This window comes from Rhinolophus sinicus, linkage group LG12, assembly GCF_036562045.2.
Source record: "Rhinolophus sinicus isolate RSC01 linkage group LG12, ASM3656204v1, whole genome shotgun sequence".
NCBI lineage: Eukaryota > Metazoa > Chordata > Mammalia > Chiroptera > Rhinolophidae > Rhinolophus > Rhinolophus sinicus.
The window spans coordinates 36,949,268-36,969,896 of record NC_133761.1 but is presented as its reverse complement, the minus strand read 5'-3'; the positions used below and the strand labels follow the sequence as shown (position 1 = coordinate 36,969,896).

The following is a 20,629-nucleotide window of genomic DNA, read 5'->3' as shown; positions in this document are numbered from 1 at the left end:
AGCCAACCTGGTTTTAAATCCTGTTTCTATCACTTTTCAGTCCAGCTCCTCAGTTTTCTCAATCGGTAAAATTAGGATAATTTTAAAATAGGCTGGACTGTTATAAAGACTGAGTGATATGTACATGAAATGGATAGTCAACATGTTGAATTCCTTCCCTTCTCGCTTTTCTAAGATTCTCAGTTAATTGGCACATTTTTAATTTGCCTGGCATTAATTTGCTTTTATATTAATAATTTATTACTTTGGCGGGCCTTAACTACTGGGTATTAAACTAACAAACAGCATAAACAACTCTGATGTTTTCGAGATTATATTCAACTTAAAGCTAAAAAACAAATCAAGAAATGTGTCTATATATAGCCATGTTCTTACCATTTAAGAAATTTAATTACTTAAGAATTATTTTTATATGTATTTGCATCAGATATTAGGGACAAACTTCAAATTCTATGTAATGTAAAATGCATCTTTACAGATGAGCTTATTAGGTTTGATAATTGAAAGGGGCTTAGGTTATCTTAGGTTTTTTGAGGCCATTAGTTATAAAAAGATTTCTTTACCTTTCACTTAAACATCAGAATCTTTAGAGCTAAGCTTTTCTTCAAGGCTTTTTCCTAACAAACTTTCTATTCATTTACAAATAGTTCAGCAAAACAGAGTGATAAAAGAATAGAATGAGATTCATACAAGCCTTTGTTGTTTAAGTGAACTCTGCATTTTATGTCAGTTACATAGGCTCAGTGTGTTAAGATATCTCTTGGGGAAAATATAGCTATTTTCTCAGTTATAAACTTTATCTCTGTATATAAAGTCCAGATTTTATTAGATATTTCTGATTCCCAAAATACCAGTATTAGGATACACCTCAATTTAGGCTTTAAATAACCGTGTAATAAAATAACATAAGTAGGTATAAAGCTGAAGCACAAAGTACATAGTTATTTCTTTCTAACAAACAGAAAAAGTGTTGTGTTTCTTTTGTTACAGCCAAAAGATTCCCAAAACTGTGCACTAGGTACCCTAGTAAATTAGTATGACTACCACAGGATATTTTAAATTTTTAAGGGGAGTATGTCTGTTGGACACAACACAAACTAGTTTGAGGAAGTTTACATTTTCAATATTGGATAGCACTATTGACAGTGTATCTTTGCAAAACTAAGTTTTTAACAGTTGTGATAAAAGTACCGTGCAAAAAGCATAGAACAGGAGATGACAGTGGTGGTATCCATCTAAGCTGATTCCAAGGTTTGAGACGTTGTGCAGTGTCCACAGTTACTAGTGGTTATAATATAAATTCTTACTAAGTTGTTTGGACCTATCTGTTTAATAAATGGAATTATTAGGCATTTCTATTGTCTTAGGTGTGCTGTGAAAAAATTACTGAAATACTAAAGGGCACCATGAGCTGAGAAAGTATTGGGAACATCTGTGGTATACACAAGAAATACAGTAAGGCTAAAGTCATTTCATCATTCATTTTCTACCTAAGAAATTTTCTAAAGTCTTACATATGAAGGAGAAAAAAATATATAAAAACATACATACAAAGTTTGGATTTTTATTGAAATCTTGTGTAGGTATCAAAGAAAATCTGCTTGCTTCAGATAAAAATATTCTCTCAGATATCTCCAGATAACTGCTAAATCTAACTGGTCCTTTAATGTCTTATTTTATTTTTACTGTTCTCATGAAATCTTCCTATATACTTAGAATGTTCCCAAAATAATTTTTATCGTGTAAAGGATCGTACATGACGACCTCTACCACTGCCTCCACTAACAAACTTTCCTCTTGAGCCTCCACTGCCACTATTTGCACTTGCCCAGGAAGGTCCAAGCCCCCCACGACCTCTTGAAGCACGGTCACGAGGACTTGGGCGGTAGCCTATAAAAGAAAGAATACAATTTTTAGTTACAACATCCTTTCCTTTCCTATTATATACTCATCTATAAAACTGAGCTCAAACCAAGACAAGAATTACTCTGTACTTTAAAATCCATGGGCAAGTTCTGTGAATATGTTAAAGACCAGTGAATTGTCCACTTTAAATAGGTAAATTGTCTTATATGTGATAATCACATCTCAAATAAAGCTGTTATAAAAAAATAATGTGCATTTGAAACCAAAAGCTACCTCTGACCAGAATAATTCTGGACTTGATATAGTTATGTTTTAGAAAAGATTATATGCTTACGTTACACAAGACAATACTATAAACAAAGACAGAATATACCCTATTAAGGTATCTGTTGCTAAAATACTTCGGTCAAAAAGTATCTTAAGGATTGGCTTTCGTTATTGAAATATAAAAACAGAGCACTATGAAACTGCTCAGATTATACACATAGTTCAGAATCTAAAATTTTTATTATTTTTATTAAAAATGTACACTGGGCACTCATTCAGATATAAAATTAAATTGACTTTAGAATCTACATTCGCATGAACATTCTAACGCATCTACATTCTAAAATATTCTCTCCCAGAATCAGAGTATATGACATTCAACAATTTGAAAAGGAGGATTCGCCTCCACTCTCAGCAGTATCAAGTAGAAAGAAAGTATACCTGTAGAACTAAGTGGTCGTAGTGGTGGAAGAGGACCCCTATTAAAATTGCTCTGGCCTCCACGACTTTCATTGTAAGTTCCTCGAGGAGTATTCTGAGCACTCCAACTGGAGCCTCTTGTTCCCTCCCGACGACTATAGTTTCCTAAAGGCAACACAATGAAAATCTTTTTCATGACTTCAATTGGATTAAGGAAGATTTGACAGGTTTTCCTTAATCTTCAAAAGTAATGTCAGAGAAGCTATGAAATTCTGTAAATGGAATATAAAATGGCAGCATTATATATGGGTAGGAGCAGAGGTTCTGGAGCCACACTGCCAGGATTCAAATATTGGCTCTACACTTATGTGTCCTGGTCAGCTGGCTGACAGTTTTCTCCTCTGTAAAGTGGATGTATTTACAGAACCTACCTGTTGATGTGAGAGTATTATATGTAAAGTACTTATAAAAGTTCCTAACACAGCTATATGTCTGCTATTAACATAAACTCCTCTTCTCTTTCATTCTCACCCTCACTTAGCAGCAGAAAAACATGCCATCAATCATTAGTGAAGTATAATTTCTTCACTCTGTTTCTAAAATCTTGAAACAACTTAAAATAGATTAAATACAACATCAGCAGCCAAGTAGAGAAAAATCAATGGTGAACTACATAGAACAATCACAAGGAAATTGTTGATGAGCACAACTGTGAAAATAATATATAAAATTATTCAAAAGGATAAACATAATTTTCAATGTAAAAAGGAAACTAATTAGCCAAGACTTAAATTCATCACTGAATATGCAAATAATCAAAGGAAAAGATTTCTTTCTATCCACTACAGTACACAGCAAACAGTACGAATGGTCTAGAGGCAGCTTAATTGTAGTAACAGAAAAATACTTTATCTGAATCAATGCCATCTAAATCACTTCTATTTAATATTCTAATATTCCAATATTCTAACCCATTAGGAAACATACATAAGTAGTTACCTTTTGAAGCAGGAGGTGTGAAAAATCTATTTTGACTGTGAAAAGCACCCCGTCCTCCTCGATTGCCTGAAAATCCACCACGAGAAGAAATCTTCTGTGATACCTTGAGTGGCCGTTTTGGTGGGGGTATTCCATCTTGAGGGACAACTTCTTTACTTTCAGCTGCAACAAAGTCATCCACATGCATAGATGGTGGTCTGCTTGTGTTCTGTTTTCTCTGACGAAAAATATCATGGGGTCGTATACCCTGTCCAAATCCTCCCCTGCCCCTTCCTCTTGGTGGCGGCACAACATGAGCTCGTTTGGCAGGTTCAATGTATTCCGATTTTCCACTATTAAAACAAAAATATTCACTGAAAACTTTTTTTATCATATTTCCAATAAAAATGTCAATCTTTGCAATATTGAAAACTACATTTCAATTATTTTATTCCAATTGTGTTAACTTTGCAAATATCTCTACTACAAGCATATCTTGTTTTACTGTGCTTCACTTTACTGAACTTCACAGATATTGAGTTTTTTACAAATTGAAGGCAAAATCCTACACCAGCAAAGATTACAACTCACTGAAGGCTCAGATGACAGCATTTTTTAGCAATAAAATATTCTGTAATTAAGGTATGTACATTATTTTTTAGACATAACACTACTGCACACTTAGTAGACTACAGTATAGTGTAAATGTAACTTTCATATGTACCAGGAAACCAAAAATTTCATGTTTAACTCGCTTTATTATGATATTCACTTTATTGCAGTGGTCTGGAACCAAATGGGCAGTATCTCCAAGGTATACCTGTACTTTCCATGGAAATACAACAAAACTAGTGAATGGTACTCACATTTTATTGATATGACTAATAATTATTTAAAATAACCAGTTCACCCTTGTTTAAGCCTTCCAAACGCTCATAAAGTAGAATAAAGTAGTATGTCCTGGCCAAACTATTATCTTTAAAAAAATTTCCAAACAATATTCATTATTCAAGTATTATGTAAAATTCCTTTATCCTTTAACAGTCATGTCTAAATACATTAAAATAAATAAGCTTACATGACCACTATCAAAATATTCAGTAGAATAAATTTTACCTTGAAGTTATAAAGGTCTCATGCTTGTGCTTCCCAAGTTTGAATCCTTTATTGGTCTTTGTTCTCCCTGGAGATGATGGTTCTGACAAAAATGAGCGCTCTAATTCTGAGTGCAAGTCAAAATCACTACAGCATTTTTCAGAGAGTTCAATTAAGTCGACTTTTACCTGCAGTCATAAAAATTCAACAAAATGAAAAAAAACCTTAAATGCAACTATTTGATTACAGAAATTCTTATTTCCTATCAATTATATGACTCTCATAATAAATTATAGGTCTGCCTCTTTCCATCTTTTCAAAAACCAACATCATTGGTAGTTAAAAAAAAATCTTAGGAATTCAGGTGTTTTTTTGGATGGGGAGGTGGTGGCACTCCTCCTCAAAGAAATGCTATGAACTGAAGAGAGACCTCTGCTACCTGATAAGACTCATGATTTCTCTATATAAATTAATGTAGTATATCCACAACTGTTCCAAAAGAATCTGAATATAACATACTCTGCAAGCCTTGTACAGTCAACATATCTGCTATAAAAGGATTCTGTGCCACAAATCTCAAAGTTCTATGCATTTAATGAGGTTCCAACCTAAGTTTACTTTCAGAGAAGTGAAAATTATGTTTACTTAGGTTTTATTCAAAGTTATCAAACCTAAAAGACCTAAAACTTCCCTAAGCCATGTAAGGTCACAATCATCATCACAAGACAGCTGTGATTCAACATAAAGTTAGCACAAATGTTTTAGACCTGTGATGTCAAATATGGTAGCCACTAATCACGTGTGCCTATTTAAACTTAAATTAATTAAATCACAATGAAATTCAGTTCCTTAATCACAGTAGCAATATTTCATTGCTCAACAGTCACATGAGCCTAGTGGCTGTTGTACCGAACAGGATAGATTATAGAACATTTCTGTCACTGCATAAAGTTCTATTGGACAGCACAGTTCTATAGAATAGTTCAACAATTTACACTAAAAAAATAAATTAATTCTTTAATGAGATTTAAATGAATTGTATGTGATCTTTTAAAGAAGGAAAAGGAGCCCTCAATACACTAAATACACTTTAACTGTGAATCATTCTCTTAGTTTTATTGCACATCATGAATACTAACTTTTTTTGGACCAGGAAATATCCAAATATATTTATTTCTTTAATCAAGAAAAAAAACACATATGGTACAATAACATGTGGCTGAAATCATTCTCCCTAATACATTGCTGAGAAGCATAAAACAGACATTACATTTTAAGTCTTCGTGTTTAAGAATGTCAATTTCCATATGTACTATATTATTCTAACAAATACATTCTTTACATTTCCCCAAATTAAGAGCAGATACCACAACACCGTTCCTCTCCTTAAACCCAAATACAGAATAAATTATAATTTTGCGGAATATTTTCTACCCTACAAATATAAGAAAACAAAGTACTTACAGTACTTAGGCAAAAACGTGATTTTCCCCTAAAAAGTCTCATTCTCATATGTATAGATCATTAACCAGAAAGAAGCAAAACAAGTAGCTTAAAAACTGAGAATCCGTGTATGACTGACAAAAATTTGCAGTACTAGTCCCCAAACGGACTTTTAACAGCCTTATAATATGTAACCTATTTTAGAGCTAAAAATACACAAACAACAACAAAAAAACAGTAAGTTTTTTCTAAATATTTAGTAATAAAATTAAATTATACCAAATCCAGATCTGTATCAATCTCTTCAGCCTGAAATGGAGTAAACCACATAGATTTCAACTGATCATCCATGACATCAGCTAGTACATATGCAGTCCTGGAACAGAAAAAGTATTTGGTAAAAAGCAGAATTCCAAAATCAAATATTTTAGCTTATCTCCTAGATAACATCTGTGGAAAGTACAATTAAAAATGTAACCCTATAAAGTATTAGTAAAATTAGCACTTGAAAAGACTCCTTCAAAAAGCCACTTAAGAATAAAGTATCCTTACCTGAAATCTATGCAATTTTACTAACAATTGTCACCCCAATAAATTTAAAAAAAAAAATTAAAAAAAAAAAAAAAAAGAATAAAGTATCCTTAAAAAACAGTAACTTAGACAGTAATCCTCTTGTGACAAACTGTGACCTTTCAATACAATAAAACAGAGCACTGGTTTTATTTCCAAAAAGCCAAGTTTATTATGCTGTACCAATGTGTATAGAAACTGCCCATATTTAATTTTTCTAAATTCAGAGAATAACTCCATTACACTGAATAATCATTATGAGCTAATAGCACAGCGCTCCAAAGATCAAGAGGCACATATCAGAGGTCAGTAAACTATGGTCCCCATTCTGCTGGCCTGTTTTTATACAGCCTGGGACCTAGGAATGGTTTGTATGTTTTTAAAGTGTTTTTTAAAACCAAAAGAAACAAACAAAAAGTTACAGAAGAATATGCAACAGAGGCTTACTGTGCAAAGCCTAGAACTTTTACTACTTGGTCCATTACAGAAAAATAGTTTGCTGGCCCTCTCTAGACACCAGCCACTGAATACATAGTATCTACTCATCAACCACAAAACATTGCTTTTTTTTATCGATTGTTAAACAGATTCTGGAGAGATTTTGAAGCTGAAAGTACTGGTTCTATGTCCTGTTCACCAAGAGGTAAAGGATCACCTGATGACTCCAGCATTTGCTAAGTAGAACTACACTGTCCAACAACAAGCCAAGATTGTCATCATCTTTTGAATGCTCAGAGGCTTAATGTGGCCTGCAAAGCCTAGAATTTTTACTACCTGGTCCGTTACAGAAAAATAGTTTGCTGGCCCTCTCTAGACCCCAGCCACTGAATACATAGTATCTACTCATCAACCACAAAACATTGCTTGTTTTACCGATTGTTAAACAGATTCTGGAGAGATTCTGGAGCTGAAAGTACTGGTTCAATGTCCTGGTCACCAAGAGGTAAAGGATCACCTGATGACTCCAGCATTTGCTTAAGTCCAACTACATTGTCCAACAACGAGTCTAGATTGTCATCATCTTTTGAATGCTCAGAGGCTTAATGTGGCCTGCAAAGCCTAGAATTTTTACTACCTGGTCCGTTACAGAAAAATAGTTTGCTGGCCCTCTCTAGACCCCAGCCACTGAATACATAGTATCTACTCATCAACCACAAAACATTGCTTGTTTTACCGATTGTTAAACAGATTCTGGAGAGATTCTGGAGCTGAAAGTACTGGTTCAATGTCCTGGTCACCAAGAGGTAAAGGATCACCTGATGACTCCAGCATTTGCTTAAGTCCAACTACATTGTCCAACAACGAGTCTAGATTGTCATCATCTTTTGAATGCTCCTAGACACAAACAAGACAGAGTAAGAAGATGCATGTAAAACATGGACATTTAGGCTCCACGTTTACTGACTCTTCAGTAGAAAAAGTTGTATTATTCCATTACTTAGAAATTTGGAGCACCATCTGGGAATTATCGACTTAACATTAAACATACTAAAACAAATACCAAAATCACTTGCCATTTTATGTCTAAAGAATGGTAGCAGGGGGCACCCTGTATTCAAACAATAAACAATTCAAAAAGTACTCCCTTCATTTAAGATTCATAATAGTATGGAGGACTTCACTCCAAATTATAAACTCAAAGAATTATTTCAATTTGTATAAATACCCAACTGAGGGTTCACTGTTTTAAAAAGTCATTAGAAAAACTTGTACTAGTCAAATGGAGAAGTAAATATGTCTTGGGAATGCACTGTTTTTATTTTATTTCTGTTTTTGTTTTTCTTTTATCTTTTTTTCTTTTCTTTTTACCAAAACAAGCTTCTCTAGTTCAACGAACAAATTTTCTGGACTTTCTTCTTTGCTTTGTAGAAGCTGTTTTAATTCTGCAGCATTAATACTCATCGTCCTTGATGGATGAGCTCCATCTACTTCCATGAGACCACTATCATCTCCACAACATCCCTGTAAATGTCACACACAAGTTAAATTTGAGAACAGTGAAATTTGCAAAGATGCATCCAAACTTATTCAGATATTTAAGCCATTTGCTACGAACTTCCCCTCAATATTTTGATTTTACATCAGCACAAAGGGCTTGTTTTAAGAAGGATTTAGTCAGCTCTAACCCAAAATAAGTTTTCTTTGAGTAAGACTCACAAAGTAAGTAGGTAACACATGCATTCAATTTACTGACACCAAGATTTCTCAACAAAAATATCTAATGGCAAATACACTGGCATATGCAGGACATGTAACATACTGACTGATACTCAATTCAATGCCTGCTATAACAAAGAACTGATGAAATCTGAATTTATCTTTCTGGAGATAAGACAAACCACTAAAGAAATAGTAACTATCATATTTAAGACTGTCTTTTGTCATGTAGAAAAGTTAGTATTTTTTCCTTTAAAAAGTATGCCACACAATAAAATGAATTTTGCAGTGACAATTCAATGATAGAAAAGTTATCCAGCAAAACAAATCTTGGATGGATTATGACAATAAATTCATCGATATTGTCACATATGAAAGAACACGTAGTAGTTTCAAATCTGAGGAACACAGCCCTGTTTTAAATGACTCAAAATGAATATGGTTTCTTAGGAAACTACACCCACCAATCCAGATGCAGGATTTAGTATTTTTAAAGAGGCATTAGCAATTAAAATTTTGTTTGAAGTGCCTACCATCTGTCCTATAACGGGACACATTTCAATGAAATTACTTTGAATAGATTCCCACTCAAACTGACACTGTGCTTGAAATACACTGTTCCTTTCAGAAAATTAGACCAAGGAAGTCACTTACACTGTGTTAAAGAAGAGGGCATACAGTTTTAATGAGAAATTCAATAAACCATTATGTCTACAAGGGTTTTATTTACTGTTTTGAGGTGGGGGTGAAGGGTAGGTTGATGATGGTCTAGCTCATGATTTATTGAAAAAAATTTTAAGGTAAATAAGATAATCAGAGTGCACTGACAGAAACAAATTGTGAGGAGTTCTCTTTAAAGGAACTGTCCCATAAATGTTGACAAAACATACGAACTTCATACAAAACTTATCACAGACTAAATATATTTTATAGAAATAAGTATATTACCAGATTACAAATTATCAAGGCATCTATCTGGCTTCTTTCATCATTCTTAGTTATTGATACCACTTTCACTGAGAGATGGGAAGTTTAGTATAGCTGAATCAGAAAGTATTACAATGATTATTTTTAAGATCCCAGAAAACAAACCAAAATAATCAGTTAAAAAAAAGAGAGAGAGAGGAGAACTTATGCCCAAACAAAAACCAGAACATGGATATTTATAGCAGCTTTGTTCATAACTGCCAAAACTTAAAAGCAACGAGGATGCCCTTCTGTAGGGCATAAATGTACTACATCTGAATGAATAAACGTACTACATCCAGGCAATGAAATATTATTCAGCACTAAAAAGAAATGAGCTATCAAGCCATGAAGAGATATGGAAGACCTGCTAGATACCGTATGATTCCAATTACATAACATCCTAGAAAAGGCAAAGCTATGGTCGCACTCTCTCAGACTATAATATCCAGAAAGAGTCCACTCTGCACTTGGTGTTTCGTCTGCTGGGTGGTATCACCAAGCCTTCCCTCCACCAGCTCGCCCAGAAGAACAACTGTGATAAGATGATCTGCCACAAGTGTTACTCTCGCCTGCATCCCTGTGCTGTCAACTGCCGCAAGAAGTGTGGCCACACCAACAACCTATGCCCACGAAGGTCAAATAAGGCCCCTCCACCATCTCCTCTACCCACAGTACGGCCTCCTGCCCAAACCCCTTGGCCCTGAGGCTTCAATAAAGTTTCCCTTTTGTTGACTGGAGCAGTAAACAAAACAAACAAAAAAAGAAAGAAAATGTTACGAACAATTGTGTGTCATCATGTTAGTAATGTAGCTGAACGAAGAGGAACAAATTCCTAAAAAGACAGAAACCAGCAAAACTGACTCAAGATACAGAAAATCTGAATAGATTTATATCAAGTGAAGCAATTTAATTAGTATTAAAAACACTTTCCACAAAGAAAAGCCCAGGCGAAGATGGCGTCACTGGTGAATTCTACCAAATGTTTAAAGAATTAACAACAATCCTTTATAAACTCTTCCAAAAAATAAAAGGAGACTACTTCCCAGCTTGCTGTATACGGCCAGACAAATGTCCTAAGAAAGCTACAGACCAATATTCCTATGAATACAGACCCCAAAATCCTCAATAAAATAAAGCAAACTGAATCTAGCAACATACAAAAAGGATCGTACACCACGACCTAGTGGAATTTCTCCCAGGAATACAAGGTCAGTTCAACATGTGAAAATCAATCAATGTAATACACTATATTATTAGTAGAATATGGAGAAAAACATGATCACCTCAATAGATAGAGAAAAAGCATTTAACAAAATCCAACTCTTTTCATGATACAAACACTCAAAAAGCTAGGAATAGAAGAGAATTTCTTCAACCTTATAAAGGACATCTAGGAATAACTATAGCTAATACTATATTTAATGGTGAAAGACTGAATGCCTTCTTCCTAAGATCAGGAACAAAACAAAGATGTCAACTCTTGCCACTTTTATTCAACATGTACTGGAGGTTCTTATGAGAGTAATTAGGCAAGAAAAAGAAATTAAAAATATCCAGATTGGAAAGGAAAAAGTTAGACTATTTCTATTTGTAGATAACATGATCTTGTATATAGAAAATCCTAAGGAAACAACTTAAAAAAAACTATTAGAATAAACAGATTCAGAAAGGTTGCAGGACACAATATCAATATACAAGAATCAATCGTATTTCTAAACACAAAGAGCAATTCAGAAATTAAGAAACAATTCCATTCATAATAGCTTTTTTCAAATTCCCAATTTAGAGGCATAAACGTAAAAGAAGTACACAACATACACTGAAAACTGAAAAATATCATAGGATGAAATTAAAGATATAAATGAAAGCCACCCCATGTCCATGGACATAAAGACAACAGTACTAGGATAACAGTACTCCCAAAATTGATCTACAGATTCAATACAATCCCCTTAGTGGCTGCCAGGAGCTAGTGGAAAGGGAGAATGGGGAGTTTCTGTTAATGGGTACAGAGCTTCTTCAGGGGGTTATGAAATTAGACACAATTCTATGAATATATTAAAAACCACTGAATTGTCCATTTAAAGGAGTTTTATGGAATGTGGATTATATCTCAATAAAAATGTTATGAAAAGAAGGAGAAATTTAAGGTAATAGTGGTAAAATACAAAAGAAGCACTAAAGTATGAAAGGTTTTGTGAATAAAACTGACAAAGAAAAACACTATCTGTAGTGTAATTTCTGTAATGTAATTCTGCAGCTGCTGAAGATGAACAGAAGGGGGAAGTTGGCTACTATTTCACAATTTCTATCTTGAAGATCAGGGAAGATCAATGGTATAAAAGCAGAGCACATAAAACATGAATCATAATGAATATGATTTTGGATATTCAGAGATTCTATCCACTAAGAGCAAGGAGACAAAGGAGAGGGAAAGACAGAAGAGAGAAAAGGAATCAGGTAGAATATTAGAAGGGAGAAGAGCTACATGATAGAAATGAATGCAGGGTAACATTTTTTTAAGGAAGTAAACAACAGATTAAAAAGAACAGGGAAACAATCTAGGGGAGCGTGAAAGGATTTAGAAATTAAACAGGATGGCCTTGATCTTCTCAATGAAAGAGGTTAAGAAAAGGAAATGCACCAATGAGGGATGAATAAAAGCATTAATTAGTAGTCTTTGAGAGGCCAGCAGATCTTGGATAACACGAAGGAACACCGGTTAGTGGTTTTTTATTAACTATTTAACTGATGATATGTGCTAAGAAAAGCTATCATATTGATTTATTAGCAACATGTCACTTATGATCTGGTAAAACCAATAAGTAGTCGTCCATCAAGTAAAACTCTAAAATCTCTGTAGGGTAGCTAGTCCTACTGTTAAATATGTCAGTTTCTAAAATCAAAGCATCTGGTAAACTTAATCACTTTAATAAACTATATATGACATAAAACAAACAATAATTTGCTGATAAAATTGGCACAACAATAACTACAAATACAACAGGCAACCAAGCAGGGCTTACTGGAGTAAATATTCTCAATATAAATGATATGCACAAGAGAAACACACTAAAACAGTAAATTTAATTATTTCTTATGAAACCATCACATATTATATTTATTTTGGTAACAATGTACGAAACAGGTCCTCTACAACTCTTCCCTAATAGAAATCGTAAATATAACTTTAATTTCTTAAACCAGTATTGACAGACTACTAACCCATGGGATAACAACTGTGCGCATTGTGCACACGTATTTTGCAAGCAATACATTTGGACAAAACTGGATTGGACAGCTATAGCAAGTTTCTATTTATTCAGGACTTAGAGCTGGCAACATACTAATGTGCAGTTAAGTTCCATCAGGGGAGACATTTCCAAACTTATTCAACCACAAACACTTTTTAAAGGCAGGTCTATTGTTGATTTTTAGAATTATGCCCTCAATAAATACCATAATTTTGTAAATTACTAATGAGAGAAATTCTTAATTCAATTTTAACAATAAGATTTTAGAGTCGGGGAAACAATCCTTAATTCGTATCTGTGATGCATCCAAAATAGTGTAGTATAATAAAACTTTACATTTACCCCAATATCACAATCAGCAAATGCTCAATTAAATGACAGTAAATACATACTACTTCATTAAGAGACTGATAAAATTTGACTCTTCTGAATGACCCTAGCAAGGTAACTCAATGTAAAAAATTGTGTAAAAAAATTACACGACAGTATTTTTCTCTAAATTGCAAAGTCAGTCAAATTAAAAGTGTCTAATAGAGGTCATAAGTCCTTCTCTTAAATATGTATCTTTTTTAATAAAACAAAAACCTGATTTTATAGTGAGTAGAGGGCACGGAAAAACAACAACACTATTCCAAGTTCCGAAAAACATTATTCCAAGATATTTTTGAACCCAATTGATTATTTATGACAAAAATTTATAAATTTAAAAAATACCACATACCTATAATACACACACACACACACACACACACACACACACACACACATACACACTTACCATTGTGTCAGAGTTAAGAATTTGTCTCATAAATTCCAAAAATGAAGATGCAAGTTCACCTGTGTCCTTACTAAAGGTGCTGACCACTCGTTTCAGTAAACTATGCAGAGCGTTACTGTTTTTCCTTAAAGAACTATAAATAAAGAAAATAGAGGAAATGTCTTAAAATCTGAGCATATAAATCTAGTATAAGAAATGAACTATCTCAGTTCAGACCAAATTAAAGTTATTCTACCATTTTAAAAATATAAAGGTCCTTTGGTGTGCCTGTGTGCACAAACCATGGAACACAGCACTATCTATAGCTGACACACCTTTTAAAGAAAAGCTTTAAGCTCTTACAGAAAAACTTTCCCCAAATAATAAAGGTATAAAACTTAGCAAAATAAACTTACAGGTTCCCTATTTTTACACTTTTTTATAACTTGATGATTTCTCTAACACAAGGAAGTTATAGCTGTCTCAGAAGTCTGAACAAAAAGCCTATCTTATATAATAACTATAAAATAAAAGACTATCTTTGTGACTATCTTTCTGACAGAAGAAAATCAAAGGTATAGAGCATGAGTCAATTAACTTTTAATGTAAAGAGCCTAATCTAATGGTAAATATATAAGGCTTCACAGGCTATACACAACTCAGTCTGTTTCTCTCTCTACAGTCTCAACCACAACAACTCAACTGCTGGTATAGGGGAAAAGCAGCCACAGACAACACCTAAATGCTGGCTATGTTCCAATAAAACTTTATTTACAAAAACTGGTGGCAGGCTGCATTTAGCCTGTGGCCCATAGTTTGCCAACCCCTGATACAAGAGAGATGTCAAACAGAACAATCATGATAATATGTATCTAAAACCATGACAATATATATAGTCCTGCTAAAATTATGCTATGCATTTACACAGTTCTTAGTTGATCAAAAGAGAATTTCAAGGGCAAAGTATTCTAACATTCAGTTATGTCCCTTAAGTTGTAATATAATTAGCCAAAATGAAAATAAGTATATTAACAGTAAATATGCAGTGTTTGTATTTGAAAAATGGGGTCTGATTCTGACAACTCATCATATAAGACTTTGGTAAAGCAATACAAGAGAGAAAAATAGTAATCCTGCTCTTGAAAATGTTATAAAATAATGAAATGGACAAGGCACAACAAAGAGGAATGAGATTAAATACAAAGATAATACAAGTAAAGGAAAAAGCATGGGTTCAAAATTAGACTATACCAATTATTAACGTTTACATATAACCTTAAGCAAATGAGCCTTACTTCCATAGTCTATCAAAAAACTGTGGTCCACTATACCTATTGGTCCACTATACCTATTAGAATGTCTAAAATAAAAAAATATAGCAATACCAAATTCTGGCATTTTGTTGCTCAACTCATAGAGAAGTTCTCTATAAAAAAGCAGAACACTGAACTATCAGGGTGATGAAACTATAGAACTGTAGTGATAATGACATGGCCTATGCATCTATACGAATGTACAAAATCTACCAATACGTGCATAGAACTGTACATCATAAAACATGAATGGGGTTACAAAGAATCAACTTTCTGATATTGGATTGGAGTCAGAGTATCAGCATGGACTCATTTTAAAAACTACATACATACAAATAAATAGGTACAAAAATAAACGTAGATGTATATGCATGCATGAATTAGGACACATATATGTATTTCCTAGCTCAAGCCAATGAGAGAAACCAAAATCAGTGACACAAGTTGAGCAACAAAATAAATAATATTAGATTATTATACAAGAAAAAAACTAATGTCCATGAATTCTGATATAAATACCTGAAGAAGTAAATGAGGGAAAAGTGATCATTTTTCCTTACAAAAGGATAATTAATAAACAAGGAATGAGAAAAATAGGAAATCACCATTAGAACACCACAGTAATACTGCCACATGCCAAGGTTCACTGATGGATACCAAAATTAGTGGACAAAGTTTTAGGTAGAAATAGGATATTTGCATAATCTCAAAGTATATTTTCCAAAATATTTAGTAATGAAAAATGGAAAATCAGTAATTTTTGCAATAAAGGATCTTGACCAATAGCACCGCAGTCAAGTAATCAAGGTTAATATCAGTAATACATCATTTACTTTCTGATACCATGCACTGAGAAAGGTACACTGCCTCTGTGGCATCTTTTTCAATAAAGCACAATCTCAACCTAATGATGAGAAAATATCAGACGAAGTTAAATTGAGGGATATTCTACAAAATAACAAGTACTCTAAAAATGTCAAGGTCATGAAAAACAAGAATAGAGAAGACAAAAGGTACATAATAACTAAAAGCAACATAGGATCCCAGCTTGGATCCTGGAACAGAAAAAAGAACATTAATGGAAAAACTGGTAAAATCTAAATAAGATCTTTATTTTAGTTAATAGTATTTTGCCAAGGTTGGCTTCTTAGTTATGATAAACATCCAATGGTTATATAAGACATTACATAAAGGTAAGCTGGATGAAGGGTATATCTGCACTCTGTACTCGTTTCTGCAATTCTTCTGAAAAGCTAAAATTATCTCAAAAAAATATTTTTAAAGTGGAACCTGCCTCAGAGTTGTGAGGACTTTATGCAAAAGTATATAGTGATCTGTTTATTAAAAAGCCAGGTAAAAGCTAGATCATGCTATACTTTGGCTCAAAACTTTGCAATGGCCCTTATAATATGGCCCCTAAAGGCTCCTGATGATCTGTCCCCCTCTTTACTCCATTATTTCTCTGACACTAAGCCCTATCATTTTTTTCCTTGATCACACACTCCAAGGGCAGCCACCATGGCCTCACAGCTATCTCAGACATGGTAGGCATACTATTTGTACTTGTTCTCCCCCAGGATATTGACATTTTACACCTCACCTCCTTTAGGTCATCTTCTCAGTGAGGACTTCCCTAATCACACCCCATTTTCAAAAGACGACTCCTACCCTCAGTCTGGCACTCACTATCCCACTGTCTGTCCTACTTTATGTTTTTCTATAATATACTATGTATTTTATGTGTTTATTGTCTGTCTACCTCTAACAGAATGAAGGCACCAAGAAAGCAGGATTTTTTTTTTTTTTTAACTGAATCCCAGCACCTAGAACAGTATCTGGCCCAGTGAATGCATTCAATAAGTGTTTGTGGACCAAATGGATCTAGTATTAATTTTTATTCCCTCACAGTGTCTACTATGTACCAGGTTTCTAGGTGCTGGGAGGAGTAAAGTCAAGGAGACACAGTTCCCTGTCCTCATGTAACTTATATTCTAGTGAGGGAGACAAACAAATAAGGAATAAATCTATGCAATGTAATGTCAAACAGTATAAATACAGTGAAAAATATAAAGGGGGATAAGAAACAGGGACAACAAAAGACAGGCTATTTTAGACAGGTATTTAGGCAGGAAATATATTTATACTGATACCTGAGTAAATTGAGGAAATGAGTCCTAGAAGGATGTAGGGGTAAAATATTTTTTTGGGGAAAAAAAAAGTCTGGAGATAAAAATGAGCTTGACAGGGAGCAAAAATGAGGATAAAAGAGCTACGGTATGAGGTAAGTCAAAGAAATGACCAAGCACCAGAACGTATAAAACCTTAAAGATCATTATAGACAGTGGATTTTATCTGCAGTGCAACTGGAAGCCATCAGAAGAATTTAAGCAAAACAATGATATGTTTTAAGTTTAAAAAGATCAGTCTGCATGCTGAGAGAATGGATTTTATGGGCACAATAGCAAAAGCAAGGAGAACAGACTGGAAGCTATTCCAATGGGTCATGCAAGAAATTATAGTGAAGTAGACAAGGATGAAACTATGAAGGTGGAGGAAAATGATCAGATTCAGGATATATTTGAGAGGTATAATCTAGTACTGGACTTGATGTAAGGAGTGAAGAAAAGGATCAAGAACCTTGGGGTTTTGGTAGTACACCTGGGTGGATCGTGCTAACATTTACTGAGATGAGAAAGACAGAAACATGTTTGAAGCAAGAATATTGAGAGCTTTGCCTTAGATCTGTCCAGTTTGAGATGCCCATGAGATAGCCAAGTGGAGATGCCAAATAGATATATGGGATACTTGGAGCTTAGCAGAAAGATCAGCGCCAAAGGGAGAAAAGGGAATTGGTTAAGATAACTTAGGAAAAAATTACAGATTAAAAAAAGGACCAGAAACATGAATCTAGCAAAGCCAAAAACATCACACATAACACTATGGCAGAGGTACGCAAAGGGTATTTGTGAGAGCACCTAACCCAGCCAATAATGGAGGGATCAAGGAAAGTTTTGTTGTTGTTGTTGTTGTTGTTGTTGTTGTTTTTGGGGGGTGAGGGTGGATTTTATTTATTTACCTATTTAATTTATTCGTTTGTTCATTGATTCATTCACTCATTTGTTTCAGGAATACAGAACACAGTGATTAGATATAACTCACCAAGTGATAACCCTAACAAGTCTACTACCCACCTGACACTGTACATAGTTATTAGAACATTACTGACTATATTCCACATGTAGCACTACACATCCCTGTGGCTGGGTTTTTTATAATTACAGTTGACATTCAGTACTATTTTATATTAGTTTCAGGTGGACAGCATAGTGGTTAGACATTTACATAATTTATGAAGTGATCCACCCAATCTTTTTTGCTTTCCTGGAAATGTAGTATATAAGATGAGTATTGTGTGTGTCTATATCTGTTTTTTAAGATTTTAGAATATTTTAATGTCCATTTCTTCAGTGGATGCATTATAAGATGAGATTTAAAGGATACAGAGTAAATAACCAGGCAACAGGAAAAAGGACATTCAAAAAGCAAAACTTAAAGACTTTGGTGAGAGACTGGGGAGTGGAGAGGGGAGGAGAAAAACTTGAATGTTCAGAAGGTGCCACCAACTGAGAGAAAATACAGGAGAGGAGACAGATTTATCAGGACAAAGAAGTGGAGAAGGTAGGAGATAGCACCAAACACAATAACTGAAACATAAGTTTTCAACAAATGTTACAAGAATTAACAGTAAGAGGTACAAATATATGTTTCCTCCTCCTTTCTATCTCATAATCCTACATGCTTCTACAAATTACCAAGGAAACCTATGTAAAAGCCAGCATGAAGAAAAAGATGACAGCATGGAGAGACTGGAGCAGAAATTACATTTGAGGGACTAAGCAGCAAGACGTTTACATCATTTTAAATTAATTTCATCTCAGTCATTCCTCTAGAAAACAAAAAAAATAGAATCAGCACTTTTAGTTTTTAGGGTCCATAATAGCACACTATCATCACTTTTGAAGGACTAGAGGTGAATATATCAACAAAAAAAAGTATCTTAAAGCATGAATTAACATCCTTGGAACAATAAGATTTCCTTAAATACTCTAAGATACCCACATTAATTTGTCTGAATATTCAATTTATGTTTTTAATCCTAAAGATTTTATTATTAGCACATTCCACTAATGAAATTTTTCCATAAATACAAAATTTCTCCATATGAAAGAAACCACACCTTCAACTTTCTACAATAGCTACAAATTAATTAATATGGGGGGAGGGGGAGGTGACAAGAGTGAAAAAAATGAAATTCAAGAATATATTAAATTAGGGGCAGACGCAGGGCTCAGTTGGTTAGAGCGCAAGCTCTGAATAACAGGGCTGCCGGTTCAATTGCCACATGGGCCAGTGAGCTGCGCCCTCTACAACTAGACTGAAAGACAACGAGCTGCCGCTGAGCTTCCGGAGGGGCAGCCAGATGGCTTACTTAGTTAGAGCGTGAGCTCTCAACAACAAGGTTGCTGATTCAATTCCTGCATGGGATGGTCCCCTAATCTTTCAACTAAAGATTGAAAACGGCAACTGGACTTGGAGCTAAGCTGTGCCCTCCACAACTAGATTGAAGGACAATGACTTGAAGCTGATGGGCCCTGGAGAAACACACTGTTGCCCAATATTCCCCAATAAAAAAAAAATTATATATATATATATATATATATAATTTTTTAAAAAAAAGAATATATTGAATTAGATAAAGCATTACCTTTTTAAATGAAATAATCCATAATCATGCTCTGCAAGAAACATCATTGTTCTGACACATGTCAGTAAGCAGTTGTAACTGCTCTCAGAGTTAGCTAGCATAGCCAGTAGACAGTCACAGATTGCGGCCATCAATTCTTTGTTTGGTAGAGAATTGGAGAGCTGCTCCAATTCAGAAATAGAACCTTCAGAAGAGTTTGGCAAAATAAGTGCAATGTCCTGTGAGAAAGAAGTAAATAATTTTTTTTAAATGATTATCACTATCACTTAGCATTTTTATTTCAGAAATACATAGCAATTAATACTATGTACTTAGTAATTATTATCTCATCAAGTATTATTAAGGTCCCATCCTAAACATAGATTCAAATGCATTAAGAACAAATGAGTCATTTTGCCCTCCTCTAAAGTTAATACAAGGATCAATACTTAAAGAAATACTTACGTATTATACTTTACAATATTTTTACTTTAAAAGAAGATCTCTTTAAAATTATTTCCTTCTGTATTGTCACTGAGTGTAGTTTGTATCCTCAAATGATTAAGTGAAGTACTTTTGGTATCAAGATACTTTAAATCACTGTATTATTCATTCATTTGAATATTTTTAAGTTTATAATTCAGAGGGGCCGCTGAGCTTCGGAGGGGCAGCTGGATGGCTTACTTAAATTTTAATATATCCGAATTTAAAACATCACAAAAAGGGATGGATAGAGCAAATACACATTTAAACAAAGTCTCTGAACTAAATATATTCCTCTAGTTTTTATATACTT

At 33.9% G+C, this 20,629-nt stretch overlaps 1 protein-coding gene across 2 annotated transcripts in view; it reads right to left on the bottom strand.

Moving 5' to 3' along the window:
• Positions 1-1,544: 1,544 nt before the first annotated feature.
• VIRMA (vir like m6A methyltransferase associated) overlaps positions 1,545-20,629 on the bottom strand; it is a 55,397-nt gene continuing 36,312 nt past the window's right edge. Inside the window, exons 16-24 of one of the 2 annotated variants that reach the window (XM_074316955.1) lie at positions 19,855-20,072; positions 13,798-13,930; positions 8,449-8,601; positions 7,814-7,974; positions 6,349-6,445; positions 4,648-4,814; positions 3,553-3,884; positions 2,575-2,718; positions 1,545-1,890 (exon numbers count right to left, since the gene is read on the bottom strand). In XM_074316955.1, coding sequence (XP_074173056.1) covers positions 1,736-1,890; positions 2,575-2,718; positions 3,553-3,884; positions 4,648-4,814; positions 6,349-6,445; positions 7,814-7,974; positions 8,449-8,601; positions 13,798-13,930; positions 19,855-20,072 — 1,560 coding nt within the window. In that variant the 3' untranslated portion in view covers positions 1,545-1,735. Of the gene's footprint in view, positions 1,891-2,574; positions 2,719-3,552; positions 3,885-4,647; positions 4,815-6,348; positions 6,446-7,741; positions 7,975-8,448; positions 8,602-13,797; positions 13,931-19,854; positions 20,073-20,629 lie in introns of those variants that run through there. The other variant, XM_074316954.1, reaches the window with a different exon arrangement.